Genomic DNA, 17661 nt, shown 5'->3' on the forward strand with positions numbered 1-17661 from the left:
GGGGAGCGACCCCCGGCGCCCGACGCGTCAGCGCCGCCCGCTGCAGCGACTCCAGCGGGGGGGAGGACCGCCCGCCCGGCCTGAGGCGAGGGGAAGGCGGGGCGGGGCCAGCCCCGGCTGAGGGGGCTCGCGGTTCTCCCGCCCGCCATTTTGGGGGTCGCCCGTCGACGACCCTCATCGGGGACGTGGCGGCCCACGGCCCCTCAGGGTTGTCCTGCCGTCGCCCTGGCTTCGGCTTCCTCACATGCCCCAGGACAGGCTGGGCCTCCATTTCTTTCCGAGCTGCTCCCAGGGCCGGGAATCCCCAGTGCCCCGGGGGGTTCTGGCCCCTCACGATGAACACGTGCCACACTGCCAGGCACTCACTGCCCCTCGCTGCTCCTCAGCGAGACCTGGTTTTCCTCAACAACATCCACCCCTCGCCTCCCAGGGACGTCTACCTCCCCCAAGCCAGCAACCGACCCGATAAAGAAGCGCAACAACTTCCTAATCCTTCAAATCTGTGTGGTTGCCATGAGAAGTGGCACCTGGGTGGCATTTGGAGGACAGCTGTGCAGTCTCTCGGCTCAGTCCACATACTGATCCTGTGGCAGCTCGACTGACACCAGAGTCTTGTCCCCGCGCAGGGATGGCGGGCCAGATTTAGGGCAAAATGGTCCTCTGCGGGCAGCTGGCAGGGACAAACAGCCACAGCAACACCCCCCAGAAGGGTGTTCTTGGGCTTGTTTTCCATCCCATCCCGTCCCCATCCTCTGCATGCGGATGTCTCACGGGGCAGCTCAGTCCTGCCACGAAACATGAGGGGCCCGGGGCCTGGGATCGGGGCAAGGAGCAGGACGAGCAGAGGAATGCACCAGGAGAGTGAAAAATTCCTCTGGAATAATTTTTTCTCGCTGCTCCAAGCTATTGTTTCGGAGGTGTCGCTGCCGGTGAGATGAGGAGCGGCCGTAGCTGGAGCTGTTCCCACAGCCTCCTCCTCTTCTCCAGAGCATAATTTTTCCTCAAATAAGTGCGAGTTCCTGCAGCAGCCCCGGCGCTGTGCCAGCTCACATCATGGGACGCCCTGGAGCAGGACCAAGGGTCCTCAACGTCTCTCCGTGGAAGCGAGCTGTCAGTCCCTCTTCCCAGGGTGAGGGTTGAACAACTCCGAATGCAGAAGAAAGCTGCTGGAACAAGAGAAGGATTCACCCCCCTCCACTGTCCCACAGCTTCATGCTCACGAGATTCAGCTCCGGGGAAACCCATAATTATCTATTTCCAGCATCTTCAGCAGACCGTGAGGACACAGCAGCGCGGGATTCAGTGATTCATCAGTGACCTTCAGGCACCATGGATGTCCTGTTAAGGGGGACTAAGTCTACAGAGGCTGGTAGCTGGTCTGCTGTGACTTTTCAATTCTGCTTTACATTGCCTTTAATTTGCTTTAAAAGTGGAATATGACGTTATCATAAAAAAAGGGATATGATACCTATCCCTTCATTACAGTGGAATAGTCGAGAGTAGCAGAATAGAAGGTAACAATAGCAAAGTAAATTGTAATATTTTGCAATATTTTCAGCCCAGGTTATTTTCTAAAGACACAAATCATCTTCCTCCTGAGCTCATCATCTTCCTCCCAACAGCCGGTGGTGCTGGGAGGCAGCACTGGTACACACTGGTGGGATCGCGCCCAGCGCCTGCTGCTGTTTCGCAGCTCGGTCCTCTGCAGCCTGGCATTTCCTCAGCTGGGAAACCACGGTCTGAGACAAGCGTCTTGCTGTGGAAGGAGTTCGGCATGGCTCCCACTCAAAAGCTAGAGTCAAAACACAGCAGAGCTTGAAGAACATGTTTCCATATAAAACACACTTTGGCTGCAAGCAGCCGCTGTGGCTACACGGAGAATGGCTTTTATTTGAAACATACTTATTGACATTTGCCTCCCCTCCCAGGGGACACCATGCAGACAACTACAGTCCTGTGTCCTCCTTGGTCCTTTACACTCCTGACACGAACTGACAGGCTGGGGGTACCCTCTGCCCACAGGGGCCCAAAACTGCCCCAGGGACTCCACTGCTCTTGGTACCCTTGACACACGAGTGCAGCTGCTCCTGGTGACCACCGATGCCCAAGATCCTCCCAGTTCACCTTCTCAAGACCTTCAGCAGTGCCTGGAGCAAAGGTTACATCTTTTAATGTCTTCATCTTGCCAGTCCATTCCCATCGATGACGCTAGTGTGAGACCTGTCACCCCGAGGCCTCCCAAGCTGCTCTGCTACCGTGTGTCTGAGCGGTATCTCAGTCGCTGATGGTCATCATAAAAGATCATCCATTTTTCAACACGGATGGCAAGTTTTCAACCAAATGCTGACCTTAGTTTAGGATTTCTCTTACTTAGCTTTGGGATTTTACCAGCAGAGGGCAGGCCGGGATTGCACTGCAAGTGGAAAAACGCAAAAGTGCGGGAGGGAGAGCATTTCACCCAGGGCAAGCACGGCAGGACTGAGATAAGGAACATTTTTCATGCAGGGGAATTTGGGAGAGCAGCACTCGCTCGCTGCTAGAGCACCTGCTGCATAGCAAATCTCCCACAACCTGGAAGTGCCCTTGTCCCCTCCAAGTAGCAGGCAAAAGCTCGTTCATCAGGACGCTGTTTTATTCCAGCCTTGCCGCTGTCGGAGCTGGAGCGGTGTTTAACACCACTGTATGCCACCAAGCAACCCCAGCCGGACTGCACCGAACGCAGCCCACGCGTTCCCATAGGCCTCTTCATTATGATTTTTGCCTGAAGAACAAGGATGAAGAGAGTGTGTGGAGAGTCCGGGGATTTCCCCTACAGGGGTAGATCAAAAGTTGCCAGGATGTGTTAGCGGAGACGTTCAGGCTAAAGAAAACCCTGGGAAAAAAATGAAGCTCCAGTCCCGGGCTACTGCTCTAATCACCATGTTGCTGTGGGTAGAAAACCCCACGGGCCTGAACCGATGCCCTCCCACCCGCTCCGGCTCCTGTTTGATCAGCAGAGATCAGGAAGTGGTTTTTTTTTCACTGTCTCTGTTTTGTTTTACCACTGTAGCCCGCGGGGCTGGTTTGTATGCCTGCCTCCCACAGAGGGTAATTTGGTTCCTCTCTCTGGCCGAGGCCACACCAGAGCACTGAGCTCCCACCGCCGCCTCCAGCCGGGTCGGGGCAGCCCAGGCACCAGCGGGATGACCCGTCATCAATAGTCCTATTATTGCTCTTGAAGTCTCTCTCTGCTTCCAGACGGATGCTGCATTACTCCATCACAGCTGCAGTTGCTCCCTTCCAGCAATTCCCAACACAGCACTTAAGGCAGGGATTTATGGGCGGTTTTGAAAGGCGTTTTGGAGCGAGAAGGAGTTATGGGAAAGGAAGTCGAATTCCCACCATTCCCCAGAAAATTCTCCCAGCATCTTTCACGAGAAGGATCATTTACTGGTCCTTTCCTCAAAACAGAGACAAGCTGTCAGCTGTGGCTCTTTGTTTAGTCCAAAGCACTTCCCGACAGCAAGATGCAGCAGGGGTTATTCTGGTCCTGCTTGCAAAGGGTCAGGAGACCAAGGCGAGCCCTTGGCGTCTGGCTGCAAGGCTCTGCTGGACCTGATTTGTTCCCTGACATTTTTGTGGATGCTGGTAGCTAAATGAAATTATTTGTTCTCAAGCCACAGATTATTGCCAGTCTCAGGGCAAGCACTGCTGACTATCCGGCTGATTTTGACTCACATAGTGGTTTGCAAAGTAAAAAGTCATGGGAGCAGAGTTACTAAGAGCAGCAGCTATAAAGCGACCAGGAGGGATGTTACCTTACAAGCTACATCTCACCTTTTTTGAAGCTTTTCAGGAACAAAAGCTCACCTGCTGCAAAACTAGCAGTCATCCAAGCAGGCTGGATTAGCAGAGTAGATTCACATCAACACTACATTTCACAGCCAGGACAGGGGTTTGAAAGACTTTATTTGACACCTTTGCTGGATGTCACAGCTCGTGAATCTAACAGCTCTGCACAGTGTAAAGTGAGGCTGGGCTATTTGCTGTGAGCTCTAGCGTGCCGACCAGCCGCAGGAACAACCGGGGTCCACGGGGACATCCTCTGACTTTATTAAAAGGGAATATGTTGTTCCTGGCTGATTCTGGCACTTCAGGACAAGGGTGAAGAGAAGTAGTGGAAGCATTTCTGTGTGTTAAGTGTGACGACTTTCATCAAAACAACTGGGAGGGACTCACTTTCAAAACAATAGCAGATACATACATTGACATGCACATGGCAGGTACGATCTGTAGGACCACAAACACCAGCTCATCCACACAGTCTAACCGGCTGTGCGTTTGACCTGAGGCATGGGGAGAGGCTCTCCCATTCAAGAGAGATCTTCTCCCTCTTTTTTACCTTTGTTTGCACTGACCTTTCCCTGCTTTTCTCTCTTTTCATGTCACAGTGCTGTAGAGGTGGGCAAGACTCCTTGGGGTGGGCATGCAGCTAGGTCCAGGCTATTCTGCACGTGTATCCCAGCAAGTCAAGGCACAGATGCAGGGAGCGAGGGCTGTTCAGATGAGGAGGAGCACTGGGAGACCCTGCCCTGGCCACCATAGGAGTTAGAGACGTGGCACAGGAGCAGGGTGGCTTGAGAGCTTCAAGCTTCTGTTCCTTTCTGCCCAAAGAAGAGAGGAGGGGAGGACAGCTGGAGGAGCAGAAGCATATCTGCTGCGTCAGTTATCTAGGGGCATGCAGGCCAAGTCAGAAAAAGCTCTCAGTAATCAGGACAAGTGCAGACCCAGAGCTTGCCGAGGTCTGCTGTGAAACCTTAGTGGGTTTTAGTCCTGGCCCAGGGAGAGGGATGAGCAATGTGAGACCAAAACACGGTGCTGAAGAAAGAAAACAGAGACATTTGGGAGGAGAGGGTGAGGGATGCAGAGCTAAGAGAGAATGAAGGAGGCACTTCAAATGCAGGCTGGTCTGACCCATTCCCCCCCTTTGCAGTCACAGCTGTTCAGCAGGGGATGGAGGAGAGATGGCTCCAGTGGGGAGACTGGCAGAGGGAAATGCCTTTTCTTCTCGCTTTGGCCGTCAGAGCCTTCCCCTCCGTGACAGACGTCCCTTTGAAATCCCCTGTCTTGCCTCATCTCGCCTCTTCACACCTCAGTGCGGAGCAAGGGCTGCAGAAGCCTCCCTCCACCCAGGCAGCCTGGCCAGCTGCTCCTGCACGGTTTGTGCAGGGACCCAGCACAGGCCCTGTGGACACGGCAGTATTTCAGCTTGGCTGTGGGAACGAGCTCTGTTAAGCTGTTGCCTCACTCCACCTTAAGGGCACGTAAGTGGGAAAAGCTGGTAATGCAGCAAGGAAAGCATGGGGATTAGCAGGCAGCCAGTTCGCTAAGGGAGCTGGGGGGGGCCCTAGCCGCCTTGCCGGGTGCCAGCAGTGCTGGGGAGGGGGCTGAGCTGAGTCTGTCCCACCACACCAAAACTAGGTGCTGCAGCTGGGGGACACATCACAGGGAATCAGCATGAGCAAGTCTCTGGCAGCTCTTGAGTCCCCAAGGAAATAAGACAGTATTTCAAGGCTGGCTGTTTTCCAAAGGAGAGCAACACTGGGCTCTGCAGAGGGATGTGCTGGAGAAGGAACAGGGTTGAGATCTGCGTGTGCCCCCTCCCTCGTAGCCAGAAGGATCTGGAGTACAGCCGCGTGCAGACAAGTGCATCAAATTGGATGTGATTTACGTTTGCAGGCATCATGAGGGAGAGGATGTGTGATGGTGAGGCAAAGAAAGCGGTGTGAGGAGGGAAGGAAGAGTAAAGAGAATTTTCTTTATGGATCCTTGGCTTCTGCAAAGCAGGAAAGATGCCTTTTCAGCTGAGTTTGTTCTTAGGCCTGTGGGCAATGAGTGCTGAAGAATTCCTGTCTCCGAAGGGCAGGGGAGGGTCAGAAAGCCCCGATTTCAGTAGCCCAGGAGCGGCAGATCCTGGATGTCCCAACCCTGATCCCGGGTCCCTGCGCGGCAGCGCCCAAGGCAGGAGGCGCTGTGTAAGCCGGTGGAATGGGGATGCCGGCAGAGGCTGGTGAGAAGAGGAACGTTGCTATTTGGCTGCTCTTGGATGAGCCCTCTCTCAATATGCCCGCTGGTGACGGCATCCTGGGCACAGCTGCTATGGCCGTGGATGAGCCCGCGCCTCGGGCCCTGCGGCTGGAAGAGGCCATCCTGCTGGCCAGGAAGCTTCGGCGGGATGGCAGCATGTCGCTGGGGACACGGCGAAGCGGTGCTGGCCTCACAGCGGGGCTTGGGTAAGCCAAGGAAGATGCAGTCAAAACAACTGGAGCGGGAGCAGCCTCCCTCCTGGGGATTTGCACGGGGCCAGCAGCACTGTGGAGGAAGGACCACGGCCACGTCTGGATGGGCAGGAGAGAAGTGGCCACAGGCGAAGGCTCCATTTCTGCCACATAATTATTCAGGTGGGAGAGGAGTCGCAGACGGATGGGGTCGGCAGTGTTTTGGCCCTCGAGGATGCCCAGGTACCTGACAACTTCGGTGAGACATTCACGGAAGCCGATACTCCTGTAATCCACGGCCAGAGCTCGAGCATCTAAGAAGCCTGTAGGGAGAGGACACGGGTGACAATAAGTCCATGCAGAGCCCAGGAATGTGCTTTGATTTCACTACCCTCTCTAATGCACTGTGTATTTCACTTGAGGCACTTTGCTGCTGTGTGATATTACTGAAGCAGATAGCCAAGTGGGTGTCCGAAAGGACTGGACGTTTGCGTGCATGAGAATAGCATCTGCGGTTATCTCATCGGGATAAAACTGCCAGGGTCATGAAGCCTCTTACTCCAGCATGTGAGATGAGTAAGAGGTTTCATTAACTGTGCTCGGGAAGGAAAAATTTTTTCCTATTGGACTCTATCAGTTTTCGCTGCTGGAGACATGACTGTGGGCTAGGTGGGCACTGGGTCCCTCGTTGCAAATGGACAATCCCTGGTCTTGCAGAACAGCGGGACACTGTCTCCTCAATCCACAGCACCATTTTCCTCTGCCTGGGTCCCAATCTTTATACTTGACTTAAACAGATGTCCAGCTGAAGGACACAGGACAGTGGCAGAACCAAAACCACTGGACCAAGAAAGCTCAAAGCCACAGAAATCAACAAGATAAAATGCAACCAATGGCTGATTTTTAGGCTTCTGCTCCCTACTTGCAGCTTCATGAGACGATAAGCAATAAAGCAGAGAATGTCACAGCACAGTGAAGCGCTGGACCACTTTGCTTGACAGGGTCTCTCGTGACAATACAGCCCTTTGTTGCAGTGCAGTCAAACTGAATATCTAAACAAATGTTCCAGACCAAGTTACAGCTCTGAACCAAAGCCTGGATGCCAGCAATGTCCCCAGCAAGCCAAAAATGGGTGGTAAGCAAGCCAGAGGCTTCTTTACTGGAGCTGTGATCTCCATCCTGTTAACTGGAACAGGACAGAGGGTCTGTACTGAGGTCTCAGTACAAATAAGACCTTTGTTGAATTTTGCACAGGGCTCCCTCTCTCTTCTTATAACAACCAAGAGACACAAAAAAAAGAACAGAAAGGGAAAAAAGCCTTGTTTATTTGCAGAGTCCCCATGCAGAATTCAGCCTCTGCAGGAAATGTGTCCCAGGGAGGAGGTAAAGAGTTTAATATCGTTTTTCTGGAAGCAGGCTTCATTTCTGAGCAGGACTAAGCACGTCTCTGGCTGGACAGCTTTTAGTGGGGTGCCGTCCCTGCAGGTCTGTGGGACTTGCCATCCCACATACCCCAGTCTGCCAAATGGATGCATGGGATGCTGACCCATATAAAAAACAACAGGGCAGGAAATGTCCATCTGCCCTCCCTCAAAAAATATTTCCCTTGGGAAGCAGGCAGGGCAGCATTCGTTTCGGTGCTGGCTGGTGTTAGCAAGGCACACCAGCATCAAGGTATTGCTTGCTGCTGAGGCTGATGGGGAATTTTCCTTCCAGGTTTTCACCTTCACCTCACCCGTATGCTTCTAAAAACAGTTCTTACCTGTTCCTCCAGTGGCGTGAAGCATTTTTAAGTGATCTACTGTCATTTGTAGAATTTCTGCCTTTTCCAGCTTGGAAGACCCCTGTATGTTGGGAGCAGGAAAAAAGAGCAATTCATCATCTTTTGGTCTAGGGTTTTGTGCCTCTCAGGGGCTGTGTTATGCCCAATGACTTCCTTCCTGAAACCGTCCTGAAGCGCAGGAGGGCTCAGATTGGAGCAGGGCATCCAGCCAGAGCATTGGCTCTGGTTTTTACATCAAGTGAGTAGAAAAAGGAGCTCCTTTCCCAAGATGCCCTGATGCAAATTGAAAATCCCCATTTCTGTGCATCTTCATATCTGCAAAACACTTTCTGGACTGAATTTATCCTCCCTAGGGCTCCTGAATATTTGTTAATATTGTTTTACCACCCAGTTTCACCACCTACTTACTCCCTGAAGTGATGATGATAAGAAAGACATAGCATTGCTCCAGACTTTCTCATTCTGAAACACAGCCTGCACAGGAGGATGGGTAGAAATCATGGACACACACACCTGCTTCTCAAAGGCGGTGGGCACCAGGCGCCGCAGTTCGGAGAGGCTGCTGTTGATACGGTCACGGCGCCGCTTCTCAATGATCTGTGAGAGATTTCCAAGTGGAGAGAAGAAACCATGGTCATTTACAGCCACAGCTCGTGGGTCTAAAGCCCTCATTAACAGCTATGGCAGGTTGAGAGAGGCGCTTTGAACAGGGCCATGTAAGTAAATGTTTTGGGTGCAAAAGCTGAGCAAAGAAACATTAACTGACTGGTGTGACAACCCCAGGTGAAATTGCTCTCCTCCACCCCTATCCCCACCCCTTTCTTCCAGATTTGAGGCCAAACCTCTGCAAAAAATCTCGAATTGGCTGTGGGGAGAGCTCTGCAGGAGATGGAGCAGGGAACAGTGTAAAGTCAATTTTGCACTGCGTCCCCAGAGTAAGGATGTGCCAACAGCACCCCACTGCACACAGGGGATGTCACGGGGAGCCCTGGCACACAGCTGGAACCAGCCAAACCCCCCAGGGAGACACAGCACAGCCACTCCCATACATAATGCCAACACCCCCAACATAAATGAGACTCACCCCTCTCCTCTTCTTCCTGGCTTGTATCTGAGATGTCGTAGTGGGAGACACAGACCTGGAAACATGGCTGGAAGGGAAGAAGAGGGAATAATTTCTTGCACTAGCTGGAGAGAAACTTCCGTTGCACATATGCTTTACACACGTTTGCCATCTGCAGTTCCCCCCCCCCCCATAACATCTTCTGTGGTTCCCATCTCATTTTTACCCACAACACAGAGCTCAGGAATTGGGGATGGGGAACCAAGTAGAGACTCAAATCCCACTCCCTCCCCTCCGAGAGTTTCCCACCAGCCTGGGACAGATTTCTGCACCAAACTGTCCATCCGCTACCAGCAACACGTCTCCTTCAATCTCAGCCCGTGCTGGTATCTCCACAGGCTGGAAAAGCAGTGATCCGAGCTCTGGAGTCATGGCCTTTTTTTTCTCCATGTGTGAACCTCCCGGCTCTCGTGTCTGAGCCTGCCCTGTCTGCAAGGCTTTGCATCTCAGCGCTGCGATAGCACGAACGTGTATCTGAGCTCCCACCCAGGGCGGCAGCAAAGGGCTGGTTGCTCCTCAGGGTGAGGCTAACGGCAGCGTTGATGTGGTTTCTGAGGGCTTCCTGCAGAGTCGCTTCACAAACCACAATTTTTGGGGTGGGCCATGATATTCTGAATGCATGGATACCCCTGAACCAGACAAAGAGGGGCCAGGACCTGGGCAGGGGGAACACCCGGCAGGAGGTGACAGAGCAGAGACTGTGCCTGCTGGCCAACAGCCCCAAGGACCAGCTCTGCTCAAGGGACAAGGGACACGGGGGGACAGGCTATGGAGAACGGCCCCACAAACTGTCCAGTGCCTGGTGGACACGGGTGAGGCTAAAACCACCAAAGGTCAGCACTAGACATGCACAGGGAGGCAAAGTTCAATCCTTAGGTCCCCATGGAGGTGAAGTCTCCATAATGATGGATAACCAGGCGTGGGAAACTTCTTGGAGCAAAACCCCTCCGCTTGGAGGGGAGGCCGGCCAGGCGACCTTCCACCTCCCCCAAGCAGGGTTTCTCCCTCTGGAAGTGGGACTGGCTCAGGGCTGTTTCTGCGCCTTACGAAACTCGGTGCAGGGATGTTAACACGCAGGCAAGACGGCAGTCTGCAATCCTGGCCAGCACAGCGCTCCGGAGGGACTCAGAGACCGCGTAAGACATACAAATCTGGAAAGGGGCATTTGGGTTCACCCCATCAAATCAAAATATTTTTCAGTTTGACGAAGCATTTTAATAGCAGTCTATTAAAGATGTTTCTGCAGAGACAGTACTGTCTGCACAGCAAGCCAAAAACTAGACCAAATTCAGCCCATTAAAAATACATTTTGTTAGGCCCAAGTGAGGTGCTTTCAGAAGTGGTTTTACACAATCAGACGAAATAACACGTTCTACTACTGACTGCTCCGCTCATCTCCATACAGGTACCCTATTTGAATGTCTGCTGGGTGGGCTTTCTCTGGGCATAGGTGCTGGCTGGCTTCGCAAGTACGAACATGCATTGCTGGTATACATAAATGCACATACGGTGAGCACGTATGGTGTGAAAATGGGCTCTGTGCGGACGCTGGGGTGTTATATGTGCAGGGGGCAGGTACTGAATTCACCTAGCAGCACAGGAATGCGGAGTACGCACTCAAGGAGTCTATAACAGTGAATTTTGAAACTCTTTGCAGAGCTGTCCGAACGCGTTGCTCTTTGTGAACTACAGTTCCAGATGTGGATATAAAGACATAGCTCACTGCAAAATATGTTTAAAAAATGTGTTTGACTGATTTGAATCACATAAAAGATACCGTAACTATATTCTCTGATGTTTAAAATTTCTGCATTGCTCTGTGCTCGACTTTATCATTTACAGCATAACTTTGGCTGTTCATTCAAAGCAAAAAGCAAAAAAAACCACCCCAAAACCAACCAGTATCTTGCACTTTTGCAGTGACCCCGGAGTCTAAACCTGCTACACGCACTGAACCAAGCCTCACACCCGGAGTGACTCATCCCCACTCTACAGGGAAACTGGTTTGCCCAAACCACTCAACCGATGGGTAATGGGCTGGGAACCCCAGCCAGACTACCTGGCTGCCTCCCTCTGCCCTAATCGTTCTACCTCACTCCCCACCTGGAAGTGTTTCATTTTGCTCAATCCGCCAGCATCCCATGCAGGACCATATTACTTGGGATGTAAACTCTGTCAGGGCAGGAACAGCTCTTTTGGCCATGTGTTTGCGTGACACGAGCAACAATATACTTATATACAAATACCACCAGATCACAGCGCTGTCTGGTTCTACGACTGGCTTGAGAAGACATATTAGCAGCACCAGAGAGAGATCAAAAATTCATTGTTACTGTTTATTGAAATAAAACATTATGACAATTCCTCTACTTCATCCATCGGGGTACTATAGACTCAGTGTGCTGCACTGATGTAAAGAAGTGGGATATATCTCATGTGCAGCAGGAAGGTAGGTTAAATACTGATGCACTTGGAAACTGCGTAAGGGGTGAGTGAATTTGTGCAGGACATTACGTGTTGGACATGCCCAACTCTACTGTGACCATATCAGTGAGAAGCAGACTCATTAATTTAGTCCCATGAGAACCCGAGCTTGGCACCAGACAGGGCGACTTCTCTGCTCAGGATACCAAGCGGCAAAAGGGAATGAACTCATCTGGGGACTCGCTGGACGCAGAGGGAGGGGGACACTTGGCTACCGAAACGAGAGTTCAAAAGCAGCTGATTTTCGGATGAGACCAAATAACAGAGCCCTTCCTTCATCCCCAGCACTATCTGCACGCTCAGAGCCCGGGCATGCCCGGGAATGGCTGACACAGCATGGGAACCCGGGCTGCGAGCAGTGGCTGGGGATGCCCTCTGCCAGCAGAGCCACGGCCCAGGGGAGCGCTGCGAAGCCCGAGAACATTGCCTGGGGAACCACGCAGAGGTCCTGTCCTCAGTATTTACTCACTATTTCACCCAGCAGCAAAGCCCCAGAGCCGAAACTGCAGCTCAGCAGTGATGGGATGGAGCCTGCGAACTACGATACTGAAAGTGTACGCTTAAAGCAGGGCACCCTTTGCTGGCCAGACTGCACGGGCTCCCTCTTTAATAAAGATCAAAGCCCCAGCTGGTGCATTAGAAATGCATCAGCAGAGCAGAAGCGTTTCTCATGCAAAACCTCCTCGTTCCTTCCACTTTCCCCGGGAGCCCTTGGATCGCTGGGACTGCAGCGGCACCCGGGCAGCTGATGGGTGCCTTTGCTCTGGGGGGGACACGACTGCCCCATCTCGGGGTGCAGAGACCTGCGAGCAACCGGGCTCCCGCTAACGAAGATCAGAGCTGCCCTTCTCTGGCAGAGAAGGCAATTGCTCTGGCTTGAATAAGGCGTTTTCTTGAATGCAATCAGCTCGTAACACAGCTTTAATACTTGTATCGCGACTTGGGTTTCTTTGCCGGGTCAGTCCTAACGCCAGCATCAGTCCACGCTTGCAGGCTGGAGTGATCCAGCCTGCCCCCCGCCCGTCCTTGCCCAGGGCAGGACCGGCCCAGCCCGAAGGGGTTAAGCGAGGTGCCAGCCGGCTCCCGGCGAGTCCGTGGCTGAGCCCGGTGCCCTCCCGCGCCGTGCCCCGGCAAGCGCCGAACTCGGCCGCCCCGAGGAGCTCGCAGGGAGCCGCTGCAAGCTCCGGGGCAAGAGCAAGCGCCGTGCCCGGTCCCGGGGAACTCCCTCTCCAGCCCGGGTTCCCCCGCAGGATGCCGAGCTGCCCGGCAGCAGAGACCCCAAAACCCGACTTCGTCCCACCTCCCTGAGCCCCGGGAAGGGGCTGCCGCCGGCGGCGCGTCCTCACCTGTACTCCTCCCGGCCCACGTCGATGGTGCCGTCGGACTCCGTGTCGGACGAGCTCTCCTCGCACAACCGCTTCATCCTCGCAGGCGGCACCCGGGCGGCCGCGTCCCCGCGGGGCTCTAGGGGGGTGAAGCCGGTGGACTCGGCGAGGCTGCCCCACGCGTGGCCCCGGAGGCCACCGCCGTCCTTCCCCGCCGTCCTCGGGGAAGTGCCGTCCCTCCCCGGGCTGCGCGGAGGAGCTGGCCCCAGTGCCTCGCACGGCTCCTCCCCTGCCCGCACTCTGCCTTTCACACCCCCGGCTTCTCCCTCGCTCTCCTCCCAGCACGTCCCCAACCTCCCTGGTTAATGGGTTAATGAGACATCTCCCGGGAGTGACGGATTACGCGGCCGCGCCGGCGCTCCCAGGTTCCCAGGCCCCCCCCTCCGCCTCCTCTACCCCCTCCGCCTCCTCCCGCTCGCTGGTCGAAATCCCAAGTCTTCCTGTAAAAGGAACAGTCTGTGTGAACCGTCTCATGTCCCCCCCCCTCCTGCCCACGGCCCCCCTTCCACCCGCTGCACATTGGCCTCAGCCCCAGTTTAAAGGGACCAGTGACCTCACTGGCAACAGAAAACCGTGGGAAAGAGATGGGACTGATAAAGCCTTGAGTTGTTTCAGGGAAAAATCAACATCCAGCCCCACACGCACACACATGTCTGCCCGGCTCTGCGCGGCGCAGGCACTTTTGGAGACTTATGATTCAGATGGAAACCAGCTTATTCGAAGCGCGGTGCTGTTTGAGGATGCCGCTCAAAGGGCCCTCGCCTGGGATTAATCAGCGGCCACGGCCGAGGGCCGGGACGGCAGCGGTGGCACCGTGCTCGGAGGCATCGGGATGGGTTTGGCACCCCGGCACCATGCCGCGGTGGTCCCGTCGGGAGCTCGGCCCCCTGCCACGCTCCCACAGCCTTGGAGCGTCTTCACGTGCCAGCTCACGGCACTGCCAGGGCATTTCAGACCTACCCTGTAAAACAAACCAACCAAAGCCCAACTTTAGGTTTTATGACACTAGCATGAATTGCTGTTTTCTTGTCTCATTCTGTAATGCTGGAAACTTTGACCTGCAGCCCGGTATCTATAGAGCATCTTGCTTTCCCTGAGCTTGCGGGAAGGAGGTAGGAGTCTGTTTTTCAGAGCCCTGCGCTGCTAAAATCCCCCAAGGCAGCAAAAAACGTGTGTGTGTGGGAGAGAGAGAGAGGGGAGGAGGGAGAGAGCTGAAGAGGAGGTTCGCAGTACAAAAATAATGCCTTTTATTTTGAAAAAAATAATCAGCTCTGAGATCTGGCAACACGTGGGTTTCCCAAAGCCTTTTGCAAAGACCGTGGCGGCGATAACAGCCCGTTGCCGCTCGGGCCAGCCAAGCCACCCCGCCACCCGTCTCCCGTGCGAGGAGGTGCCCGGACACGTGGTTGGGTGCTCCCTATCTGCCTCAGCCATCTCTGCCAGCTCACCCGCACTGCACCCGCCAACCCCGAGACATCTGCAATCCCCCAGCACCTTGCAAGCGGCTCCCGTAAAAGCCAAATGCCAGCTACTGCCTGCCCTTCACCCACGCCTGCCCCAGCCCAGCACACAGAGGCAGAGCGAGGCACAGCCCCCATGACCATTTTTTGAGACTGAACCTCATCATCCTCCCTCCCAAACTAAAACAACAGAGACCTGAACCAGCCAACCTGCACTGGAGTGGAAAGCTGATGTCTCAGAAGTGTTTGTAAACCCCCCAAAATGAGAATAAAACGTTTGCCTTAGGTTATAGCACTTTGTTTCTATAATTTTGATGTTTTGTTTTAATTTTCACTATAAAAAGTGGTCAAGAAACCGAGCTGTTATTAGCTTACATTTCAAAATGAAAAGTTACTTTGAACCAGAAGAATTAGAAATGTGTTATTTTAGCAATTTTGAGACCCACTCCTCCTCCCTTTCCAGAGTGATTTCAGTTAAAAACATACATCTCCAAACTAAACTTCCCATAAACATGTGTTTTTGAGAGATTAATACTCTTTCCACTGATAAAATCATTTAAATGGGATCCAGAGATTGGTTATTTCAAGCTCTTGCTCATATCACAATGAGCCTGAACCAAGCAGAGCCCAGACCTGCCACGGAGGAACGCTTTTCTTCTCCATTAGAAAGGAATTCACTGTCCAGACTCCATCTTTTCTGGGCCTTGTCTAAGCATCATTATCTGGGTTCAATTGAAGTGTAATTGGCAACATGTTTTTCTAGGATTACACTTCATTATGAACAGAGCAGGGGCCCCGAAACCCACTTCTCCTGTAATCGGATCCGTTTTCCAGCCTGTGCTCCTGGAGAGTTGTTTATAATCGCCCCCAGCGAGCCCTGGGGGATTGGGAGGGCCATCTGAACCACCCCAGGATTAGCTGCGCCGGGGAGCAGCCGAAGCAGAGACGGTGCTGAGACCCCTCACAGGTCGGTTCAATGGAGACGACAGGGAAGGATTAAAAGGGTTTAGCTGCGTGTGAGGGAAGCCAGGTTTCAGTAACCATCGCCCATGTCTCACGGGAGAGAGCAGGCAGACCTACCTCACTGCGGACAAGGGATGATTCTAGGGGAGACGGGGTCTAAGTGCAGCAATGGGATTTTTGCTGCCTACTTGCCTCTCACCGAGCGTCCGTGCAAGCTATTCCCACGGTACGCTGTCTTGCGATGGCAAAGCCTGGCCGCAAGCGCAGAGCCACAAACAGTGGGTGACCAACATCTGCCCAGAGCTGATCTGCTCTTCCCCAGAGAGCTATGGGCTTTGCCACAGCCAAGTCAGGGAATTATTAGAGGAAATCTCTCCCCAAGCCCTGAATTATCAACCCTGGCCCAGCGTTCAGGGCTGTTTCCCCTCCTGCAATGTCTCTGGGAGCTCAGCAAGCACTGCTGCAGTGCCTTTCCCCATCCCTGAGACCCCTGTGAGACCCTCTGGGACTCTGGAGGCTGGTGAAAGCCATCCCCCGCTATGGCTGGCTGTGCCTCTATGTGGTGGGAGCCGTTTCCAGAGGATGGGTGTCACGAGGACGGGGCTAAGCCATCCATCACACCCAGCACTAATTGGCTACCCTGCTTTGGAGGCCAAGGAATAAGTGAGCTGCAAAGATTGATGTCCCTTCTCTGCAGCAGGAAAAACTCTCCGGGCCAGGGCTGAGGGTGGATCCCTGCCAGGGACCTGGGATTGCCCAGGTTTGCCTGTGCCAGCCTGCTCCTGGGGGTGAAGGGCTCCAGGCCAAGGTTCCCTGGGGGGGGTGACAGTCAGCCCAGCCACCAACCCCCCCTTCAGTGCTGGGACCACAGCCGCTTGCTCCCCTCCCTCCTGCTCAGCTCTGGGAAATGTCCCCGGAGAGCAGCCAGCTGTGAAAAGCTGCAGCAGCTGGAATGTGGGAGGGAGGGCAATGCTTCTGGAAAGCCAGAGGCAGTGAGGAGCAGGACATATCTGTTACCTCCCCGTGAACTGACACCTCCGATTTAACCCCGTGCATGCCTGGAATGCCCTGTCCGCACGTCTTCAGTCAACATCACCTTCTAACCTCAGGTCCCACCACTGGCTGCCAGATCCACAGCTGTAATTTCAAAAGCAGAGGCCTCGCAGGGATGCTGGATGGGATTCCTGGCTGCAACACTGTGGACAGGCTGTCTTGTTCTGTGGCTAAGCAGAGGGATTCATCACAGACAGGAGAATCATGCAGGGCTTTCGGGAGGTGATCTGGGATGAAAGCATGTAGGTACGAATACGATATCACCTCCGTGTTTTGTCAGATCTGGAGCGCGGCCAGGAGAGGATTGTTTGCCGTGGCTCTGCTCCAAGCCAGAGGCACTACAATTGTTAACTCGCCCCCACTTCCCCGGCCCACGCAATTCAGAGCGGGCCCAGCCGACTGCTAGGGGCAGTCCAGGGGAGGGAAAAACAACATTTTCCCACAAACCTGTGGCCTCACCCTTCCCCAGGCAGGGACAGGGCAGATCCTGTATCTGCTCGGGGCCTGACTGAAACTTGGTGCTACCCTCACCACCCTGGCACAGCTGTCTGTGTCCTCACGCCTATTGCCCGGCGGCGGGTCTGCGCCCGGCTCTGCCGCCGCGGCCAGGAATGCGGCTCGGCTTTGGACAGCCGTGCAAACCCCGTGGGATGAGGCACCATGAGGCTGCACCTCCCAAGCTCATGGCTGGGACACCTCAGAGGTGCTGCTGTCTCTGCAAGAGCTTCTGCCTCGTAAGATGGTGCTTGTCCCCCTGAGCCCATACCCAGGGCAAGACTGGGACCCGCAGCCGTGAATGCCAGGCATAAGACTGCTCTGTGACTGCGTCCCCAGGTCGGTGGGGCTGGAGGACAGCCAGGGACAGTATTGCCTTCCTGCTCCGGAATCGGCAGTGCATCCCGACAGCGTCAGACGACGCCAGTGTTTTTAGGACTGAATGCCCTTGATATGCCTCAGTTTCCCCACCCATAATGATGCTAATGCACTGGGCACTCACTTTACAGAGAAGCAGCAATGAGTGGTAATTAATATTGCACCAGCCCTGCTGACAGCTGGGGTTACTGGCTCATCCAGAAGCCCAAACCGAGGTCAGGGCTCCCCTGTGGCTACACAGAGAGGGCCCAGAAACTTACTGTCAGTGGACACAGGTCTG

The 17661-nt window shown here is 54.1% G+C and overlaps 1 protein-coding gene across 1 annotated transcript; it reads right to left on the reverse strand.

Moving 5' to 3' along the window:
- Positions 1-5710: 5710 nt before the first annotated feature.
- On the reverse strand, positions 5711-13070 carry HEYL (hes-related family bHLH transcription factor with YRPW motif-like). Its single transcript, XM_010576065.1, has 5 exons — positions 12994-13070; positions 9125-9191; positions 8554-8637; positions 8020-8101; positions 5711-6580 (listed from the first exon to the last, which is right to left on the reverse strand). The coding sequence occupies exons 1-5, from the start codon at positions 13068-13070 to the stop codon at positions 5913-5915; spliced, it is 978 nt and encodes a 325-aa protein (XP_010574367.1). The 3' UTR covers positions 5711-5912.
- Positions 13071-17661: the final 4591 nt, after the last annotated feature.

The sequence above is a fragment of the Haliaeetus leucocephalus genome, unplaced genomic scaffold (assembly GCF_000737465.1).
Source record: "Haliaeetus leucocephalus isolate CR32 unplaced genomic scaffold, Haliaeetus_leucocephalus-4.0 Scaffold517, whole genome shotgun sequence".
NCBI lineage: Eukaryota > Metazoa > Chordata > Aves > Accipitriformes > Accipitridae > Haliaeetus > Haliaeetus leucocephalus.